Genomic DNA, 18,270 nt, shown 5'->3' with positions numbered 1-18,270 from the left:
CACATTAATGCTTTAAGGAAGGTTTATTGCTTGATTTTCATGGGTTGGTGATGAAAGTAGCCTAAACAACAATTTCAGATACAACTAGCCAGATATTCTATACCATGGCTAGTGCCAAGCAGGTGCCAAGGTATATGAGTATCGGTAAAACTGTAGTAGAGCTGCCCATGATAACAAAACCTATTTTTTACTCTATATTATTCATCCAATTGAGTTGTAAAGTTGCACAGATGCTGTCCAGTAGAAGCAGAATATAAAAAAATCACTTCTCACCGTATATCCTGGTTCTATTGGCTAGTACCTCTGCACCATATAGAACATGGGCAGCTCTACTACACGTTTACCTGAATATCTAGTATTATGGCAGCAGTCCCGATATTTAATAACTGCAAAAACAACTTTTGACCATAGTATGCATATGCAAAAACAACTTTAGATTTTGGGGTAAAGGTGCAGATTAGCTACCCTTGATAAAAACAACCTATTTCTTACTGTATATTATTCAGTCAATTAGGCTGTAAAGTTGCACAGATACTGTCCAGTAGAAGCACAATATAAACAATTCAGTTCCTATTGTATATCCTGATTCAATTGGTAGAGCCTCTGCACCCTACACTACAGGGGTCACTAATCTGCACCTTTACCGATTTTGGTAACAGACATCATATATTTGTAAAAATGCAACCATTATTTTTGTTGTCCTCCCAAAGGCAAAGGAGCATTGGTGCTCATGCCTGCTGCTAGATGTAATCACTCTAAAACCATGATTATTGTTTGACCAATCACCCTCCCCCTTCCTGAAATCCTGGATCCACCACCCCTCCCTTAGGGCATTTTTAAATTAATAGCATGTTCAGGATAGTTCAAAGTTCAGTTGCTTACTGTGCCTTTTCAGCACAAGGAGTTCAAAAGTGGGAAACTTTTGACTTTCCAGTGGAATACGTCAAATTATGCAGCATTATGACCCAACAATATACATGCATAGGCTAATGGGAGTTAGCAGTAATATTTACCTCTGATAAGGGAAGAAAGGTCTGGTAGGTGGAACAATGAGCAGACAATCTCTAACTTTAGGCAGCTCTATTCTTTCTACTTTGATACCTTGCTGATTCAAGGCTAAAATTCTGACCGGAACTTTTTCTGGCCAGAAAATATCAAACTCGATCTGATCGAAAAATCTGTTCAGAAAACAGTAAAATCTGGGGAAAAAATCTGCCCAGAATTCTGGAGAAGAAAATCCGACAAGATTTCTGGTCGGTGAGAACAGCGATCTGGGCAGCGAAAATTAAGCTTTACCTTGTCAAGGTGAAACTTCCGGGGCTTCATGAAAGGGATGTTCAACTGACCAAAAGGCAAGATGTACATGCTACTACCGATATTAATACTTTTCTACTTCTGCTACTGCTACTACTAATACAATACTAACACTGCTAGCTGTGCCTCTGACTCAGACTATCTGTCTCGGCTTTTTTCTCCAATTAGCTTTGGATTGATGGCAACTTGATTTAAATTGATGAAAATCAAGTTGCCATCAATCCATAGCTAATTGGAGAAAAAGCCAAGACAGATAGTCTGAGTGAACGTTTAGGGGGAGTTTCAATTAAACGAAAAAATATATACATGCATATATTGAAAGGGCATATAAGCAATATCATAGACAGTGCTGCTCTATACAGATAATAATATCATTGATATTTTAAAGGAACTAATTTGATGAGTGCCCTTTTTAAGAGGCAAAAGTGATTCGAGGGAAATCAGCCCTCCTTTTTAGATATGATTTTCACAACACTTCCAATCAAAATTTTAAGACAGCCATTTTGTTCAGCATAGCTGAACGGTCTAGTTACTATATGCCTAGGGTCAACGGGTAGGACATATCAGCAATATCCCAAGAACAACTTGGGTATTAAGTTCAAACTTTCGGGGCTACTTCTATTACTACTCCTACTCTTAAAATTTTATTAAATCAAAAGAGTGTAAGTGTATCCAGGCTAAATAGATTTTCTTGGGTATGGTATTAGGTTTATTTTTCAGGTCAACTAGAGTAGGTATAAAACTAAATCGAACACTGTCATTTCTGACAAGATTTTCAAAAGGGTGTATGCTGTTAAAATTTGTTGAAAAATTTTTTCCAGCATACAAATAGCAGGCGAAACTATAAATTCTTAAAGAAAAATCTAAAATAATTAAACAGTTATTTTCTAATTCCGTGAAAAAGACTATGTCAATATAAAACGAACATAAATTAATTACAAAATTTTTTTTCCACAAAATAAGTTTTTCAAAGAAAAGTAAAGAACTCCATTGCCAAAAATAAGTAAAAATATAATCAAATAATCTACAAAGCGTCAAACTATCACAAATCAGCATCAATAAATAAATGAAACCCAAAACGAACAGAAATTGCAATAAATAACAGAGTCAAACTCAAAACGAGCAGAAATTAACATGATTAGGGCTCACAACCCCTATGGCTTCTCAAGAACAGAACATAATTTGCACTTTACTGAAAAAATACAAATGAATGTACATTTCCAGTTTAATATACATATACTAATATTTATTCCTTAAAATTTTAATAATTTTGATTTATTAAAGTGATTTATTAAAGTAATTTTGATCTGATTTTTACAAAGTACAATTGCAGCCAGAACATGGAAGTTTTCAGCTTGGAGAAAAACAATGAGATTGTTGGTCTGTTTCAGCAAAAGTCTCATGAAACTCAGTGTGTAGATAAAATCACATAGTAGCAATACTAGGGCTATGAGGTTTACTTCTCATTTCGGTGTCTAAGGGTGTCAGTGATTTCCAACAATGTGCTCAAAACTGCAAGTAAAGCCTCATATCTAGAGAGAAACAATGAGACTGTTGGTCTTTTTCAGCAAAAGTCTCATGAAACTCAGTGGGTAGATGCAATCAAATCATATAGCAGCAATACTAGGGCTACGAGCTTTACTTCTCGTTTCGGTGTCTAATGGAGTATAGCTTTTCATCGTCAGAAGGAGCTCAGTGAGTTCCAACATTGTGCTCAAAACTGCAAGTAAAGCCTCACATCTGGCACACCATCTTGTATCTGATAAAGTTTTCACCCGAAGCTTGGCTTCAACCTTTCCTATGGCCTCTGTGTCATAGGTAGGTCTAAAACCCATAGTGCCTCCAGTGAAGAAGGGACGAAGGACTCAAAAGGTGCAAATATGTTCTTAACAAAACTTGAAGGTTCACAAGCATGTTCCAAGATGTTGTTTTCACGGTGTGCCCGACAACGAAAGTATGGGATTTCGTTTTTAAAAACTTAGGTCACCTGAGCTTAGACTCCCTCAAAACGTCCTGATCTGTTCCTGAAGAAGTTTTACGACTGAAAAGCCATCTTCTCAACATTGAGATCAACATTTCGAATGCAACACCTTAGCTAGATCCATGTATTTCTGTGATTTTGATTCCACTATATGTAATATAGGCTCTTCAGCTAACCCATCTTCATCTATATATCAAACCCCAGCTACCAAGAACTCTGCACGGTTTATATATGGCGTCGCGTCAGCAAAGATTCCGAGGAACGGTGACTTCTTTTACTTTACATTTAATTTCATGTCCAGGGACAGAGATAAACTAGTTTTGGGACCTCCAACTTAAGTAGGTGGCTTTATGGAGGCGACTGTCATGGTTATCGTACCAAGTCTTGACATCGAGATAATGTCGACTTAAGAGCTGGATGAGCTGATAGAAGTTTCCTTCCTCCTCTGAATCAGATCCTCTAAGGGCTAGCTGTTGTCGGGCGAAGTATCTCGTGCCGTCTAGGAAACACGCCGATTATTTTCCTCATCAGCAGCCCGAAAATATTGGTGTTACACTCTTGTCTGTCCATCAGAGATCCCACAAAAGATTTGCACATCAAAAATTGTATAAGATTAAGTAGAGCAGCTCGATGTGATTGACTAGTGGAGTGTTTCAGTAGCTTTCCTTGCTCACCAGCTTCTCAGCTTTTGATTTTGTCCCATTGACGATTATCCCAAACATGAAAACGTTACTACTTATATTACTGCCATGCCCAGAAGGGAAAACATAGCAAACATGGCAGAACGCAGCGGACATTGGAATTGAAAATTGCAAGTTGTGAATGGTCTTCATACAAACTTCTGACAAATTCTATAACATGTCTTACGCCAAAATGGAAGTATTAGAAGGATAACTTCAGTGACAACTTTGATAAAACCCTAGATTGATGAAGTAGCGCCTTTGATTATTTTTCTGGGTTTCGGGGGTGATTTCCAGAATTATGCTCCCCTCTAAGGTCCTGAGGCAGTAACACCTGAGTCTCCTGAGCTTGCACGCAAGTATCTTTTAGACTTTTTATCATTTTCAGTGCAATACTTGATGAAATTGACGTATTTTTACAACCTTGAAGAGTTTACACACAATATATTCTTCATCAAGTATTTCAGATTACTTGACTTAGTATAGGATATTTTCACGTTTTTTTTCTATCAGAAAATAGCTGCAGTAGCATTCCATGCAGCCTTCAACAGTAGGCTTGGCTTTTGATTCGCTGATAGAGTCAACAAGATCCAAAGGAAAGGGATCTTCTGGTGCCAATGTTCGAGGACTGTTTAGTAACATGTAAGCTATGGCATTTTCCGGCTCGAGAGAAATATTTTTCGTTTGCCCCTCGCCCCTGACAAGGATGGAGTAAGCTGTGAATGTCCAGTGTCCCTTTATTATCTTCAGTTTCTGCAAAATGCTATTGCAAGGTCCGGCTGCTAAGTCACCCTCTTGATACTCTGGTTGTGTATCAGAAACTACACAGACAATCAAGCATGAAACCTATTTTGCTTTACCGAAATGTTTCTGAAAGTAAGTTCCAAAATTCCTTAAGGGGTGGGGGTAAAGTTGATCAAATACATAAACATACAGTTTCTAATCAACTTTACACCAGGGCCGCAGCCAGGATTTTGTTAAGGATGGCTAGGGGGCTCCATTTGGCTCTCTTGCTGCCACAAAGTCACCAAACTTTTTTGAATTTTTTACTCAATAGTCCTTTTTTTTTATTTGACTCTTAGAAGACAATTTTTGGCAAGCTCATACCTGAAAAAGTAATCTGACACCGTGGAGAAGCAATTCTATTTAAATTTAGAATTTTTTAAGTTATTTTTGCATTTTTCCATTATCTTAAATGCCCTGTACTTTTCGAAGTTCAACCCCCTTGCTTGGCTACGTCTCTGGGTCCAAGAAAAAGTTTTTCTCATGTTTCTCTGTAATATGAGCAAAGAATCTACGAGGTTTTATAAATACGCATCAATAGAATTCTTCAGACCAGGCTCCCTTAATCACCTGACCTTTTTCAAAGAAAGAACTATATAGCAAGAAAACCAGCTTTTCTTTGACATTGCGAGTCCATGAACTACAAAATGCTAATGGCAGTCTCCAAAAAACAAAGACATGATAGGCTTAGATTGCCATGGGATAGAGGGTAGTTGTATTCTCCAGACTTCCCTTCCTCCCTTCAACATTTTTGGTAATTATCCCTTTTTCAATATATTACAAATAAAATGATTAAAATAGAATGAAACTTGGCTTCTTCCTTGCGTTATATTCATTTTTTAAGGAGGTATTCTTACTAAAACATGTTTTTTAACCGGTGGACCAATGAAAAATGCACTCTTTCCTTTCTAATTTCAAAAATTTCAAATCCGAGGACCAACTAAAATTTTAGATTTTTCTCTTTTCACGTTCTTTGTTAAATCACACCACGGAAAAAACTCACTTACGAAAAAAAAACTATTGATCATCCAAGCTAATCAGTTTATATCCATTTGCCAATCAGATTTTTTCTATGCAAAGATAGTTTAAACCGAAAGGGGATAGGGATCTATAGCCCCACTCTTATTCCGCCGCTGCAAATTAGCATCACGCAGCCTTAAGCAACGGTGGATGGGTAGTGGGAACATTGGTGGAAACTTTAACTTTCTCTGATGCACCGATGATCTAATATTTTGTAATATACTTTGAGGAGAGAATTCACTAAACTGATTGCTAAAATCATAGCTACGCTTACTTTTTTTTACCTAAAATCAATGAATGTAGTTAATCATGCGAAATAAATTGATATTAGTAGATATGAGAAATGATGAACAGATCGAAAGAATTAGGAACGGCCAAAAATGGATGGAGATGGTGGAATCACTACAATATTAATGCTTTTTTACGTGCAAATTAATTCCAAGGAATCGAAAAACCGCCCCTCAATCCCTAAATAACAGGACTGTTTAACCCCTTTAAAGAGTGAGTAAGTTTTTTTCAGTAAGTGAGAAAGGGAGATATAATAAATTTTGCAAAATAGCAAATGAGAAGAAGAGAAGAAAACAATCATCTTGAGAGCTAAACAAAATAAGGAAAAGTCAACTCCGCAGACTCACTATAAGGTTTTCTAGGGAATTGAAATTACAACTGGATTATTGAAACTGACAAAGGAAATTTTATTTCGTTTAATGACACGTGACGAAAATTTGTTCCTTATGTCTGACCATTTGCACTCTTGGTATCAACTGAAATTTTGGATACAGTGTGGAAAACGCATCACTTCAAGGCATGGAGTAGATTACTCATATAGGCTAGATGGCTTTTCAAATCTGAACCACGAAATGGCTCTTTTGTTTTTAAACGCATTTTGTGTTGGTTGGCTTTTACGATATGCATTGTGTAACAAAGCCTTATATCTATCTCAGGGTAGTGTAAAACTTGTTGATTATGTGAATCTACTCAACAGGATTGACCTGGGATCACCAGTTCACTTGTCAAAAGACGCAAGGGTGAGATGATCTTTTTCCTCTCCGTTTTAAATTACCAGGGACATCAGAATGGAAACATTTGACTGCATCTATTCATGACAGCGGATTTTCAACCCAGGATATTTGAATATTTCCCCCGTAATCATCAATCCAAAGCATTGTAGTGCAACTGTTATTCGAAATTGTTGCAAACTTTTGTCCAAAATATAAATGGTAAGCAAAAATCTAGGTTCTTAAAGTAAAATACCAAAAAAGATTTAAATTATCATTTTCTTAACCAGATTATGCAAATTAAATTTTTTGATATTTTATGCTATATTTTGTAGATTAGATAGTGAAATACTCTGTACGGGTTTAATCACTGAATAAAATCATTCATTCATGCCAATTAAAAATGAGTATAAACTAATTTTAAAAACTTTTCCCATCAAAGAAACTTTTTTCAAAAGAAAGTAAAGAGCTAGATTAAACCAAAGGTGAGCAGAAATAAAGTCAAAAAAATTTTCAGCTGTAAAACTACCATAAAACACTACCAATAAAAATGAGCCCAAAAAGAACAGAACTTACAATTAATAGCCAAATCAAACTCAAAACAAACAGAAACTACCACAACGAAGAATAGGGCTGGTGCTTCCTGTACCTTCTAAGGACCATAATGTGATTTACACTTAAACATTTTCTTTTATAATTGAAACATTTTCTCTTTTATAATTTCAATAAGTAAAAATTGCTAATACTTTCAGGAATGAATATCAGTATGTACTAAAACTGTAAAATTTGGGATTAGGACTGTAAGTTATGCTAGTTACTTATTGTTACTTTGATTCTTTGTTTGCTTTGGTACTTTTTATACTTTAATAATCTGACACTTTCTTTACTTTGATACTTTGCTGCTTTGATATTGTTAATTTGATACTAGTTTTGATGCTTTGATGTTGAAAAAAGAAAAATTTTAAATAGGAAATTTTGAAACACTCTTAAACTTTGGCAATCAAAAACGAACGGAAATTGATAAAAAAAAAACTATCCGAAAAAGAGGTTTTTCAAAGAAAATTAAAGGCCATATTAAATTTAAGGGAAAAAAAACTATAACAATTCAAACTCAAAACGACCAGGGATTACTATTAAAGAATAAATGAAACCCAAAACGTACAGAAATTCAATAACAATCATAGCAAACAAGCATGCAACAGGCACTAATATAAATGAATAAATAAATCTTAAAACGAGTAAAACTTAATAAAACTGAAACATAATTAAAACCAAACTTAATACAACCAAACTTAAATCAAAAGCAAGACGACCAGGAATTACTATTAAAGAATAAATGAAACCCAAAATGAACAGAAATTATATAAATAATTATAGCAAACAATCATACAACAGGTACTAATATAAATGAAAATAAATCTTAAAACGAGCAAAACCTAAATTGAATATGCAAATCGAATTCCCATAAATTATAAATAGAGAATAAATTAATCCCAAAAAGAAAGCAGAAACTAAAATAAATGTTTATACCAAACATATATATGATAGGTGGTTATATAGATAAACAAATAACCCTTAAAATCATCGAAAACTAAATTGAATATTCAAGCCAAAATTACAACGATGAAAAATTACGTCAACAGATGTTAGGCTACTGCCAAGGCCGTATCCAGGGGAGAGGGGTAGGGGGTTGTCTCAACAAAAAGGTTTGTCCGACTCGTAAAAATGTAAAAAAAAACGTAGCCTAACAACAAACAGAAGCTGGGCTACAGCAAAGGTCGTATCCAGGGGAGTGGTGCGGGGCTTGGGAGCTGTCCAAACAAACTACATTGTCCGACTCGTAAAACTTAACAAAATGCATATGAACAAATTTTAAATGTGTTTCTAAAATTTTTTTTTTCGAAGCCCACTCCTGAACAAAAATAACCAACTCCGAACAAAATCCTGGATACAGCCCTGGCTACTATCTCCGCCCTCCTCCCCTAACCGTAAAAGTTCTAACGTCTTTTTCGTCATTAGCGTTTAATTATATTTTGAATTTGCTTTTGTTTTACAAAATATCGACGACAAATAAATAATATATCATTTTAATAATCAAAATGGATGGAAAGAACAAATGAAAAAAAAAATATTTAAACTATAATGAAATTAATTCCTGGCAACGCAGCAATTCGAGACTTTATTTCACTACAATTTTTGTTTTTAATGCTGTAAATATAAAACAAAATTATAATATAATTCGTTTTCAATAAAGCACAAATGACGCAAGAGGATTTAGACTTTTATGACTAGGGGAGAGGGAAGGAGGCAGTGGCAAAACTCCTATCTGTAGTAATTTTTGTTCGTCTTAAGTTTGACTCTACGTTTGCTATGATTGTTTATTTTTGTTTCTGTTTGTTTTTGGTGTCATTTATTCTTTAATGACAATTTCTCGTCTTTTGAATTAATTTAAAAATTTATTTTCTCTTGTTTGAAGTTTAATAGGGCTTTTTATTTTTCCTTGAAAAAATAATTCTTCGGAATTTTCTTTTAAACTAATTTTTGTTCGTTTTTTTTATAGCGAAAGTTTAGCTGTTCGATAATATAATGAATATCAAGGCTGCACCGAGAAGGGGGGGCTATGGGGTTCGACCCCCCCCCCCCCCCGAAATGTTTGTTTGACTCGTAAAAAAGTAACAAAAATGGGTATAAACAAATTTTGTATGCGCTTTTTGAGGTGTTTTTGTGTAAAAAACACCCCCCAAAAAATCTTTGAGTAAAAACCCCTCCGAAAAAAATCCTGGGTACGGCCTTGATGAATATGTCTCCAGTTTCTCATGTCTCTGACGTAAAAATTAAGATTTCAAATTAAAATTATAAAGTTCTAATTTGTTTCTTTTGATGCCCCCTCAACATTTCCTGAAAATTTCAACTAAATGTAATGGTCGGTTTCTAGGATATTGCATATCAAGGGCACCCAGAGAAAATTTTCCAGTGGGACGGACACCAAAATAGCAGGGGTGGATGGGTGTTACGGGAATCTATTTTAGGCCACATTTTCTTAGGTATAAGATTATTTTAAAATATATTTAGAAAAAAATCAAATAGAAAGAGCAACTGAGCTTGCATGCGCAAAACTCAGGAAATTTTAAACGGCAAGGGTTCTTCACAAATGTATAAATTAATTATTTCAATAACAAATTTAACTATTATGCATTATTATGCATTTAATCTTAATCATCATGTCGAAAAAACCTAGAATAGAAGAAAATTAGACTCAAACTTAAATTACAGAAGGATTTATGGCTTCCTAAGATTATAACAGAAGTAGTAATGCTATAACAGTTAAGAGCGGGCAGTCCCCCCATATAGATATAACAGTTAAGAGCGCACAGTCCCCACATATAGCTATAACAGTTAAGAGCGAACAGTCCCCCCTTATAGCTATAACAGTTTCAAGCGGACAGTACTCCCGCCATACAGGCAGACAGTGTAATGACCGGAATTCAACTACCGTGAAAATTCGTGCTGATCTGAGTTCAAAGTGCGTGATGTTTCCTTTGTTTGAAATTGTGAAATTCTTTTTGTAATTTAATTTGTTAGGCTTGGTTGACTTATGTTTAACCTTGAACTAATTTACATAAATTAATTTATTATTAATTAATTTACATAATTACATTAATTTACATAATTACATTAATTTTTTTTTAATTAATTAATTTACGATTTTTTACATTCTAAGTATCTTCCCATTGATTTATATGAAATTTGTGTTTGATGTAGGAATCGAACGTGAGACCCGTGATTTCCTAAGGTAAAAGAATGAAACGTTAATCGACTGAACCAACAAGCTATTGAACATATTATGATTTTAAAAATACATCCAATGAATTGTTTCTGGGACATTGCCCAACTGATGTTAAGCGTCACAATATCGTAACAGGTTCATTCCATTGAACTGGAACAAGTTCAAGCAAATTCGATTTATCAATTGTATATTTGATAGATATTGAAAGTGACCTGTTTTGGGGCATTTTTCATCATGAGAATATGCATATCACGATGATTTGAGATGCATACTAGACAAACAATTTCTTCTGATACTTGGGCCCCAAGTCCTACCCCTATCACTCAACCCTATCCCTCCAACCTCCCTCCAACCCCTCCCCCTCCTCCCTCCCCCCATTTTTTTAACTTTTTTTTAAACTTTTTTTTCTTAACTTTTTTTTAACTTTTTTTAAACTTTTTTTTTTACTTTTTTCTAACTTTTTTTTAACTTTTTAACTTCTTTTTAATTTTTTTTTTAACTTTTTTTAACTTTTTTTACATATCTTAGAATGTCATGAAAAACAATTAAAACAAAAAAATTTCACATTTAATATTTTCCAACTTCAAAATGGGAATGATATAGATTTGTGTGTAGCAACTTTTACCATACGAAAATTAATATTTGTACTGACCAATTTTTTTTAGTAAGCCAGCATATCAAACGTTTTGAATGTCTATTAAAACAACGGAGATGTAAGAAAAGAAATTTGCATACATCATATGTCGGATAGATAGGTTAACATAGAGAAAATCTAAGTATAAGAATGAATATGTTCTCTATCAACATCTATTGACAGATACTTGGGATAGCTTTAACGGAATCTAAGTATTAGAGTGAGTAAATTCTTTATCAATGTCTTTTGACAGATAAGTTTGAAAACACTGACATAATTTAAGTATCAAATTGAACAAAGTCTTTATTAAAATTCGTTATCGATATCATTTGTTGGCTACGTCAGATAACATTGACAAATTCTATCTATTAGGATGAATAAATTCTTTATCATCAGCCGTTGTCGGATTTGTCATTATTAAAAAAAATTGTAAGTAAATAACAAACTCTTTCTTGAATTCACCTCTTGCATACACAATACGGAAATTATAAAAAAAATAATTAGGCATTGAGATAGGCAAACATCCACCCAGACACATAAGCTGAGGAAGTGGGAGAGATAAAAACACACATAAATGTAATTATTCTGACACACAAACCAGCACAGAGAGCCCTTGAGATACGCAAACACCCGCCGAGATACATGAACGGCGGAAATGAATAAGATGAAAAAAAGTATAAATAGAATGATCCATGCTTACTATTTTAAAGAGATAGGTACTAAGATACGCAAGCACCGGTTCAAACCTAAGAGAAAAGGAAGTAAGAGAGACAAAAAACACATATAAATGCAAGGATTCTGACATACAAAGCAACAATCACAGGCATTGAGATAGGCAAACATCCACCCAGACACTTAGGCAAGGAGAACGAGAGTGACAAAAAAAAATATAAATATATAGATTCAGACATACAAAGGAACAATCACAGGCATTGAGATAGGCAAACACCCGCCCAGTCACATAAGTAGAGAAAGTGAAAGAGACAAAAACATATATAAATATATAGATTCTGACATACAAATCGATAAAGACAGTCACTGAGATAAGCAAATATCTGCTCAGAAACATAGGCAAGGAGAGTAGGAGAGATAAAAACACATGCAAATATATTGATTCAGGCATACACACCGACAGAGACAGGCATTGAGATAGGAAAACGCCCGCCCAGACACATAAGCAGAGGAAGTGAGGGAGACAAAAAACACATATAAATATATGGATTCTGACATACAAACCGACAAAAACAGGCATTGAGATACGTAAACATCCGCCCAGACACATAAGCAGAGGAAGTGAGAGAGACAAAAACACCTATTAATATATAGATTTTGACATACAAATCGACAAAGACAGGCATTGAGATAAGCAAACATCCGCCCAGACACATAAGCAGAGGAAGTGAGAGAGACAAAAACACATATAAATATATGGATTCAGGCATACAAACTGACAGAGACAGGCATTGAGATAGGCAAACACCTGCCCAGACACATAAGCAGAGGAAGTGAGGGAGACAAAAACACATATAAATATATGAATTCAGGCATACAAACCGACAGAGACAGGTACGGAGATAAGCAAACACCCACCCAGACACATAAGCAGAGGAAGTGAGAGAGACAAAAACACATATAAATGTAAGGATTCTGACATACAAAGCAACAATCACAGGCATTGAGATAGGCAAATATCCGCCGAGAGACATAGGCAAGGAGAGTGAGAGAGACAAAAACACATATAAATATATGGATTCAGGCATACAAACCGACAGAGACAGGCACTGAGATAGGCAAACACCTGCCCAGACACATAAGCAGAGGAAGTGAGAGAGACAAAAACACATATAAATGTGAGGATTCTGACATACAAAGCAACAATCACCATCATTGAGATAGACAAACATCCGCCTAGACACATAGCCAAGGAGAGCGAGAGTGACAAAAACACATATAAATATATAGATTCAGACATACAAATCGACAAAGCCAGTCACTGAGATAAGCAAACATCTGCCCAGACACATAGGCAAGGAGAGTGAGAGAGACAAAAACACATGCAAATATATTGATTCAGGCATACAAACCGACAGACACAGGCATTGAGATATGCAAAACCCACCCAGACACATACGGAGAGGAAGTGAAAGAGACAAAAACATATATAAATATATAGATTCTGACATACAAATCGACAAAGACAGTCACTGAGATAAGCAAACATCTGCCCAGACACATAGGCAAGGAGAGTGAGAGAGACTCAAACACATGCAAATATATTGATTCAGGCATACAAACCGACAAAGACATGCATTGAGATAGGCAAAAACCCACACAGACACATAATCAGAGGAAGTGAAGAAGACAAAAAACATATATAAATATATATATTCTGACATAAAAGCAGACAAAAACAGGCATTGAGATAGGCAAACATCCGCTGAGACACATAAGTGGAGGAAGCGAGAGAGACAAATACATATATAAATATATAGATTCTGACATTCAAATCGACAAAGACAGTCACTGAGATAAGCAAACATCCGCCCAGACACATAGGCAAGGAGAGTGAGAGAGACAAAAACACATGCAAATATATTGATTCAGGCATACAAACCTACAGAGACAGGCATTGAGATAGGCGAAAACCCACCCAGACACATAAGCAGAGGAAGTGAGGGAGACAAAAAAACACATAAATATATGGATTCTGACATACAAGCCAACAAAACAAGCATTGAGATAGCCAAACATCCGCCCAGACACATAAGCAGAGGAAGTGAGAGAGACAAAAACACCTATAAATATATAGATTCTTACATACAAATCGACAAAGACAGTCATTGAGATAAGCAAACATCCACCCAGACACATAGGCAAGGAGAGTGAGAGAGACAAAAACACATGCAAATATATTGATTCAGGCATACAAACCGACTGAGACAGGCATTGAGATAGGCAAAAACCCACACAGACACATAAGCAGAGGAAGTGAGGGAGACAAAAAATACATATAAATATATGGACTCTGACATACAAGCCGACAAAAACAGGCATTGAGATTGGCAAACATCCGCCCAGACACATAAGCAGAGGAAGTAAGAGAGACAAAAACATATATAAATATAAAGATTCTGACCTACCAATCGACAAAGACAGTCACTGAGATAAGCAAACATCCACCCAGACACATAGGCAAGGAGAGTGAGAGAGACAAAACACATGCAAATACATTGATACAGGCATACAAACCGACAGAGACAGGCATTGAGATAGGCAAAAACCCACCCAGACACATAAACAGAGGAAGTGAGGGAGACAAAAAAACACATAAATATATGGATGCTGACATACAAGCCGACAAAACAGGCATTGAGATAGGAAAACATCCGCCCAGACACATAAGCAGAGGAAGTGAGAGAGACAAAAACACCTATAAATATATATGGATTCTGACATACAAATCGACAAAGACAGGCATTGAGATAAGCAAACATCTGCCCAGACACATAGGCAAGGAGAGTGAGAGAGACAAAAACACATGCAAATATATTGATTCAGGCATACAAACCGACAGAGACAGGCATTGAGATAGGCAAACACCCGCCCAGACAAATAAGCAGAGGAAGTGAGGGAGACAAAAACATGTATAAATATATGGATTCTGACATACACACCGACATTGAGATAGGCAAACATCCGCCCAATCACATAAGCAGAGGAAGTGGGAGAGATAAAAACACACATAAATGTAAGGATTCTGACATACAAACCAACAACGACAGGCATTGAGATAAGCAAACACCCACCCAGACAAATAAGCGGAGGAAGTGATGGAGACAAGAACACATATAAATATATGAATCCAGGCATACATACCAACAGAGATAGGCACTGAGATAAGCAAACACCCACTCAGACACCTAAGCAGAGGAAGTGTGAGAGACAAAAAAACATATAAATGTAAGGATTCTGACATACAAAGCAGCACTCACAGGCATTGAGATAGGCAAACATCAACCCAGACAAATAAGCAGAGCAAGTGAGAAAGACAAAAACACTAATAAATAAATGGATTCTCACATACAAACCAACAAAGACAGACACTGAGATAGGCAAAAATCCGCCCAGACACATAGGTCCAGAGAGTAAGAGACACGAAAATCCAAGCAAATGTATAGATTCAGACATACAAACCAACAATAGCAGGCTTAGAGATAGGCAAACACCCGCCCAGACATATAAGCGGAGGAAGTGAGAGAGAGAGACAAAAATAAGTTGGGTTGATCTAGGTTCACTTAGAGTGGCGCGCCACTCTAAGTGAACCTAGATCAACCCAACTTTTTGAATATCTCTCTCCTTATGACTGTGCGTCTGAGCGAGAGTTTGCCTATCTCAATGCCAGTCATTGTTGGTTTGTATGTCAGAATCCATTTATTTATGTGTGTTTTTTTTTTGTCTCTCTCTCTCACTTCCTCCGCTTATGTGTCTGGGCAGGTGTTTCCCTATCTCTAAGCCTGTCATTGTTGCTTTGTATGGGGGGAGGGAGGAGGGGGCAGGGGTTGGAGGGAGGGTGGAGGGATAGGGTTGAGTGATAGGGGTAGGACTTGGGGCCCAAGTATCAGAAGAAATTGTTTGTCTAGTATGCATCTCAAATCATCGTGATATGCATATTCTCATGATAATGCCATAAAAATGCCCCAAAACAGGTCACTTTTAACATATATCAAAAATACAATTGATAAATCGAATGTGCTTGAACTTGTTCCAGTTCAATGGAATGAACCTGTTACGATTTTGTGACGCTTAACATCAGTTGGGCAATGTCCCAGAAACAATTCATTGGATGTATTTCTAAAATCATAATATATTCAATAGCTTGTTGGTTCAGTCAATTAACGTGTCATTCTTTTACCTTAGGAAATCACGGGTCTCACGTTCGATTCCTACATCAAACACAAATTTCATATAAATCAATGGGAAGATACTTAGAATGTAAAAATCGTAAATTAATTAATTAAAAAAATCAATTTAATTATGTAAATTAATGTAATTATGTAAATTAATTAAAAATAAATTAATTTATGTAAATTAGTTCAAGGTTAAACATAAGTCAACCAGGCCTAACAAATTAAATTACAAAAAGAATTTCACAATTTCAAACAAAGGAAACATCACGCACTTTGAACTCAGATCAGCACGAATTTTCACGGTAGTTGAATTCCGGTCATTACACTGTCTGCTTGTATGGCGGGACTACTGTCCGCTTGAAACTGTTATAGCTATATGGGGGGACTGTCAACTCTTAACTGTTATAGCTATATGGGGGGACTGTCCGTTCTTAACTGTTATAGCTATATGGGGGAACTGTCCGCTCTTAACTGTTATAGCATTACTACTTCTGTTATAATCTTAGGAAGCCATAAATCCTTCTGTAATTTAAGTTTGAGTCTAATTTTCTTCTATTCTAGGTTTTTTCGACATGATGATTAAGATTAAATGCATAATAATGCATAATAGTTAAATTTGTTATTGAATTAATTAATTTATACATTTGCGAAGAACCCTTGCCGTTTAAAATTTCCTGAGTTTTGCGCATGCAAGCTCAGTTGCTCTTTCTATTTGATTTTTTTCTAAATATATTTTAAAATAATCTTATACCTAAGAAAATGTGGCCTAAAATAGATTCCCGTAACACCCATCCACCCCTGCTATTTTGGTGTCCGTCCCACTGGAAAATTTTCTCTGGGTGCCCTTGATATGCAATATCCTAGAAACCGACCATTACATTTAGTTGAAACTTTCAGGAAATGTTGAGGGGGCATCAAAAGAAACAAATTAGAACTTTATAATTTTAATTTGAAATCTTAATTTTTACGTCAGAGACATGAGAAACTGGAGAAATATTCATCAAGGCGGTACCCAGGATTTTTTTCGGAGGGGTTTTTACTCAAAGATTTTTTGGGGGGTGTTTTTTACACAAAAACACCTCAAAAAGCGCATACAAAATTTGTTTATACCCATTTTTGTTACTTTTTTACGAGTCAAACAAACATTTCGGGGGGGGGGGGAGGGGGGTCGAACCCCATAGCCCCCCCTTCTCGGTGCAGCCTTGATATTCATTATATTATCGAACAGCTAAACTTTCGCTATAAAAAACGAACAAAAATTAGTTTAAAAGAAAATTCCGAAGAATTATTTTTTCAAGGAAAAATAAAAAGCCCTATTAAACTTCAAACAAGAGAAAATAAATTTTTAAATTAATTCAAAAGACGAGAAATTGTCATTAAAGAATAAATGACACCAAAAACAAACAGAAACAAAAATAAACAATCATAGCAAACGTAGAGTCAAACTTAAGACGAACAAAAATTACTACAGACACGAGTTTTGCCACTGCCTCCTTCCCTCTCCCCTAATCATAAAAGTCTAAATCCTCTTGCGTCATTTGTGCTTTATTGAAAACGAATTATATTAGAATTTTTTTTTATATTTACAGCATTAAAAACAAAAATTGTAGTGAAATATAGTCTCGAATTGCTGCGTTGCCAGGAATTAATTTCATTATAGTGTAAATATTTTTTTTTTCATTTGTTCTTTCCATCTATTTTGATTATTAAAATGATATATTATTTATTTGTCGTCGATATTTTGTAAAACAAAAGCAAATTCAAAATATAATTAAACGCTAATGACGAAAAAGACGTTAGAACTTTCACGGTTAGGGGAGGAGGGAGGAGATAGTAGCCAGGGCTGTATCCAGGATTTTGTTCGGAGTTGGTTATTTTTGTTCAGGAGTGGGCTTCGAAAAAAAAAATTTAGAAACACATTTAAAATTTGTTCATATGTATTTTGTTAAGTTTTACGAGTCGGACAATGTAGTTTGTTTGGACAGCTCCCAAGCCCCGCACCACTCCCCTGGATACGACCTTTGCTGTAGCCCAGCTTCTGTTTGTTGTTAGGCTACGTTTTTTGTTACATTTTTACGAGTCGGACAAACCTTTTTGTTGAGACAACCCCCTACCCCTCTCCCCTGGATACGGCCTTGGCAGTAGCCTAACATCTGTTGACGTAAT

At 35.5% G+C, this 18,270-nt stretch overlaps 1 protein-coding gene across 1 annotated transcript in view; it reads left to right on the top strand.

Annotated features, from left to right (window-relative positions):
• The first annotated feature begins 6,603 nt into the window (after positions 1 to 6,603).
• The window catches only part of LOC148953517 (uncharacterized), a 38,765-nt gene continuing 27,098 nt past the window's right edge, over positions 6,604 to 18,270 (top strand). Inside the window, exon 1 of the mRNA XM_089087721.1 lies at positions 6,604 to 6,806. Coding sequence (XP_088943847.1) covers positions 6,639 to 6,806 — 168 coding nt within the window. The 5' untranslated portion in view covers positions 6,604 to 6,638. The remainder of the gene's footprint in view (positions 6,807 to 18,270) is intronic.

Source organism: Artemia sp. Qi Xiang Cuo, chromosome 4 (genome assembly GCF_049724085.1).
Source record: "Artemia sp. Qi Xiang Cuo chromosome 4, ASM4972408v1, whole genome shotgun sequence".
In the NCBI taxonomy this organism is placed as follows: domain Eukaryota; kingdom Metazoa; phylum Arthropoda; class Branchiopoda; order Anostraca; family Artemiidae; genus Artemia; species Artemia sp. Qi Xiang Cuo.
Note: the sequence above shows the minus strand (reverse complement) of the source record. Positions and strands in the feature narration are given on the sequence as shown.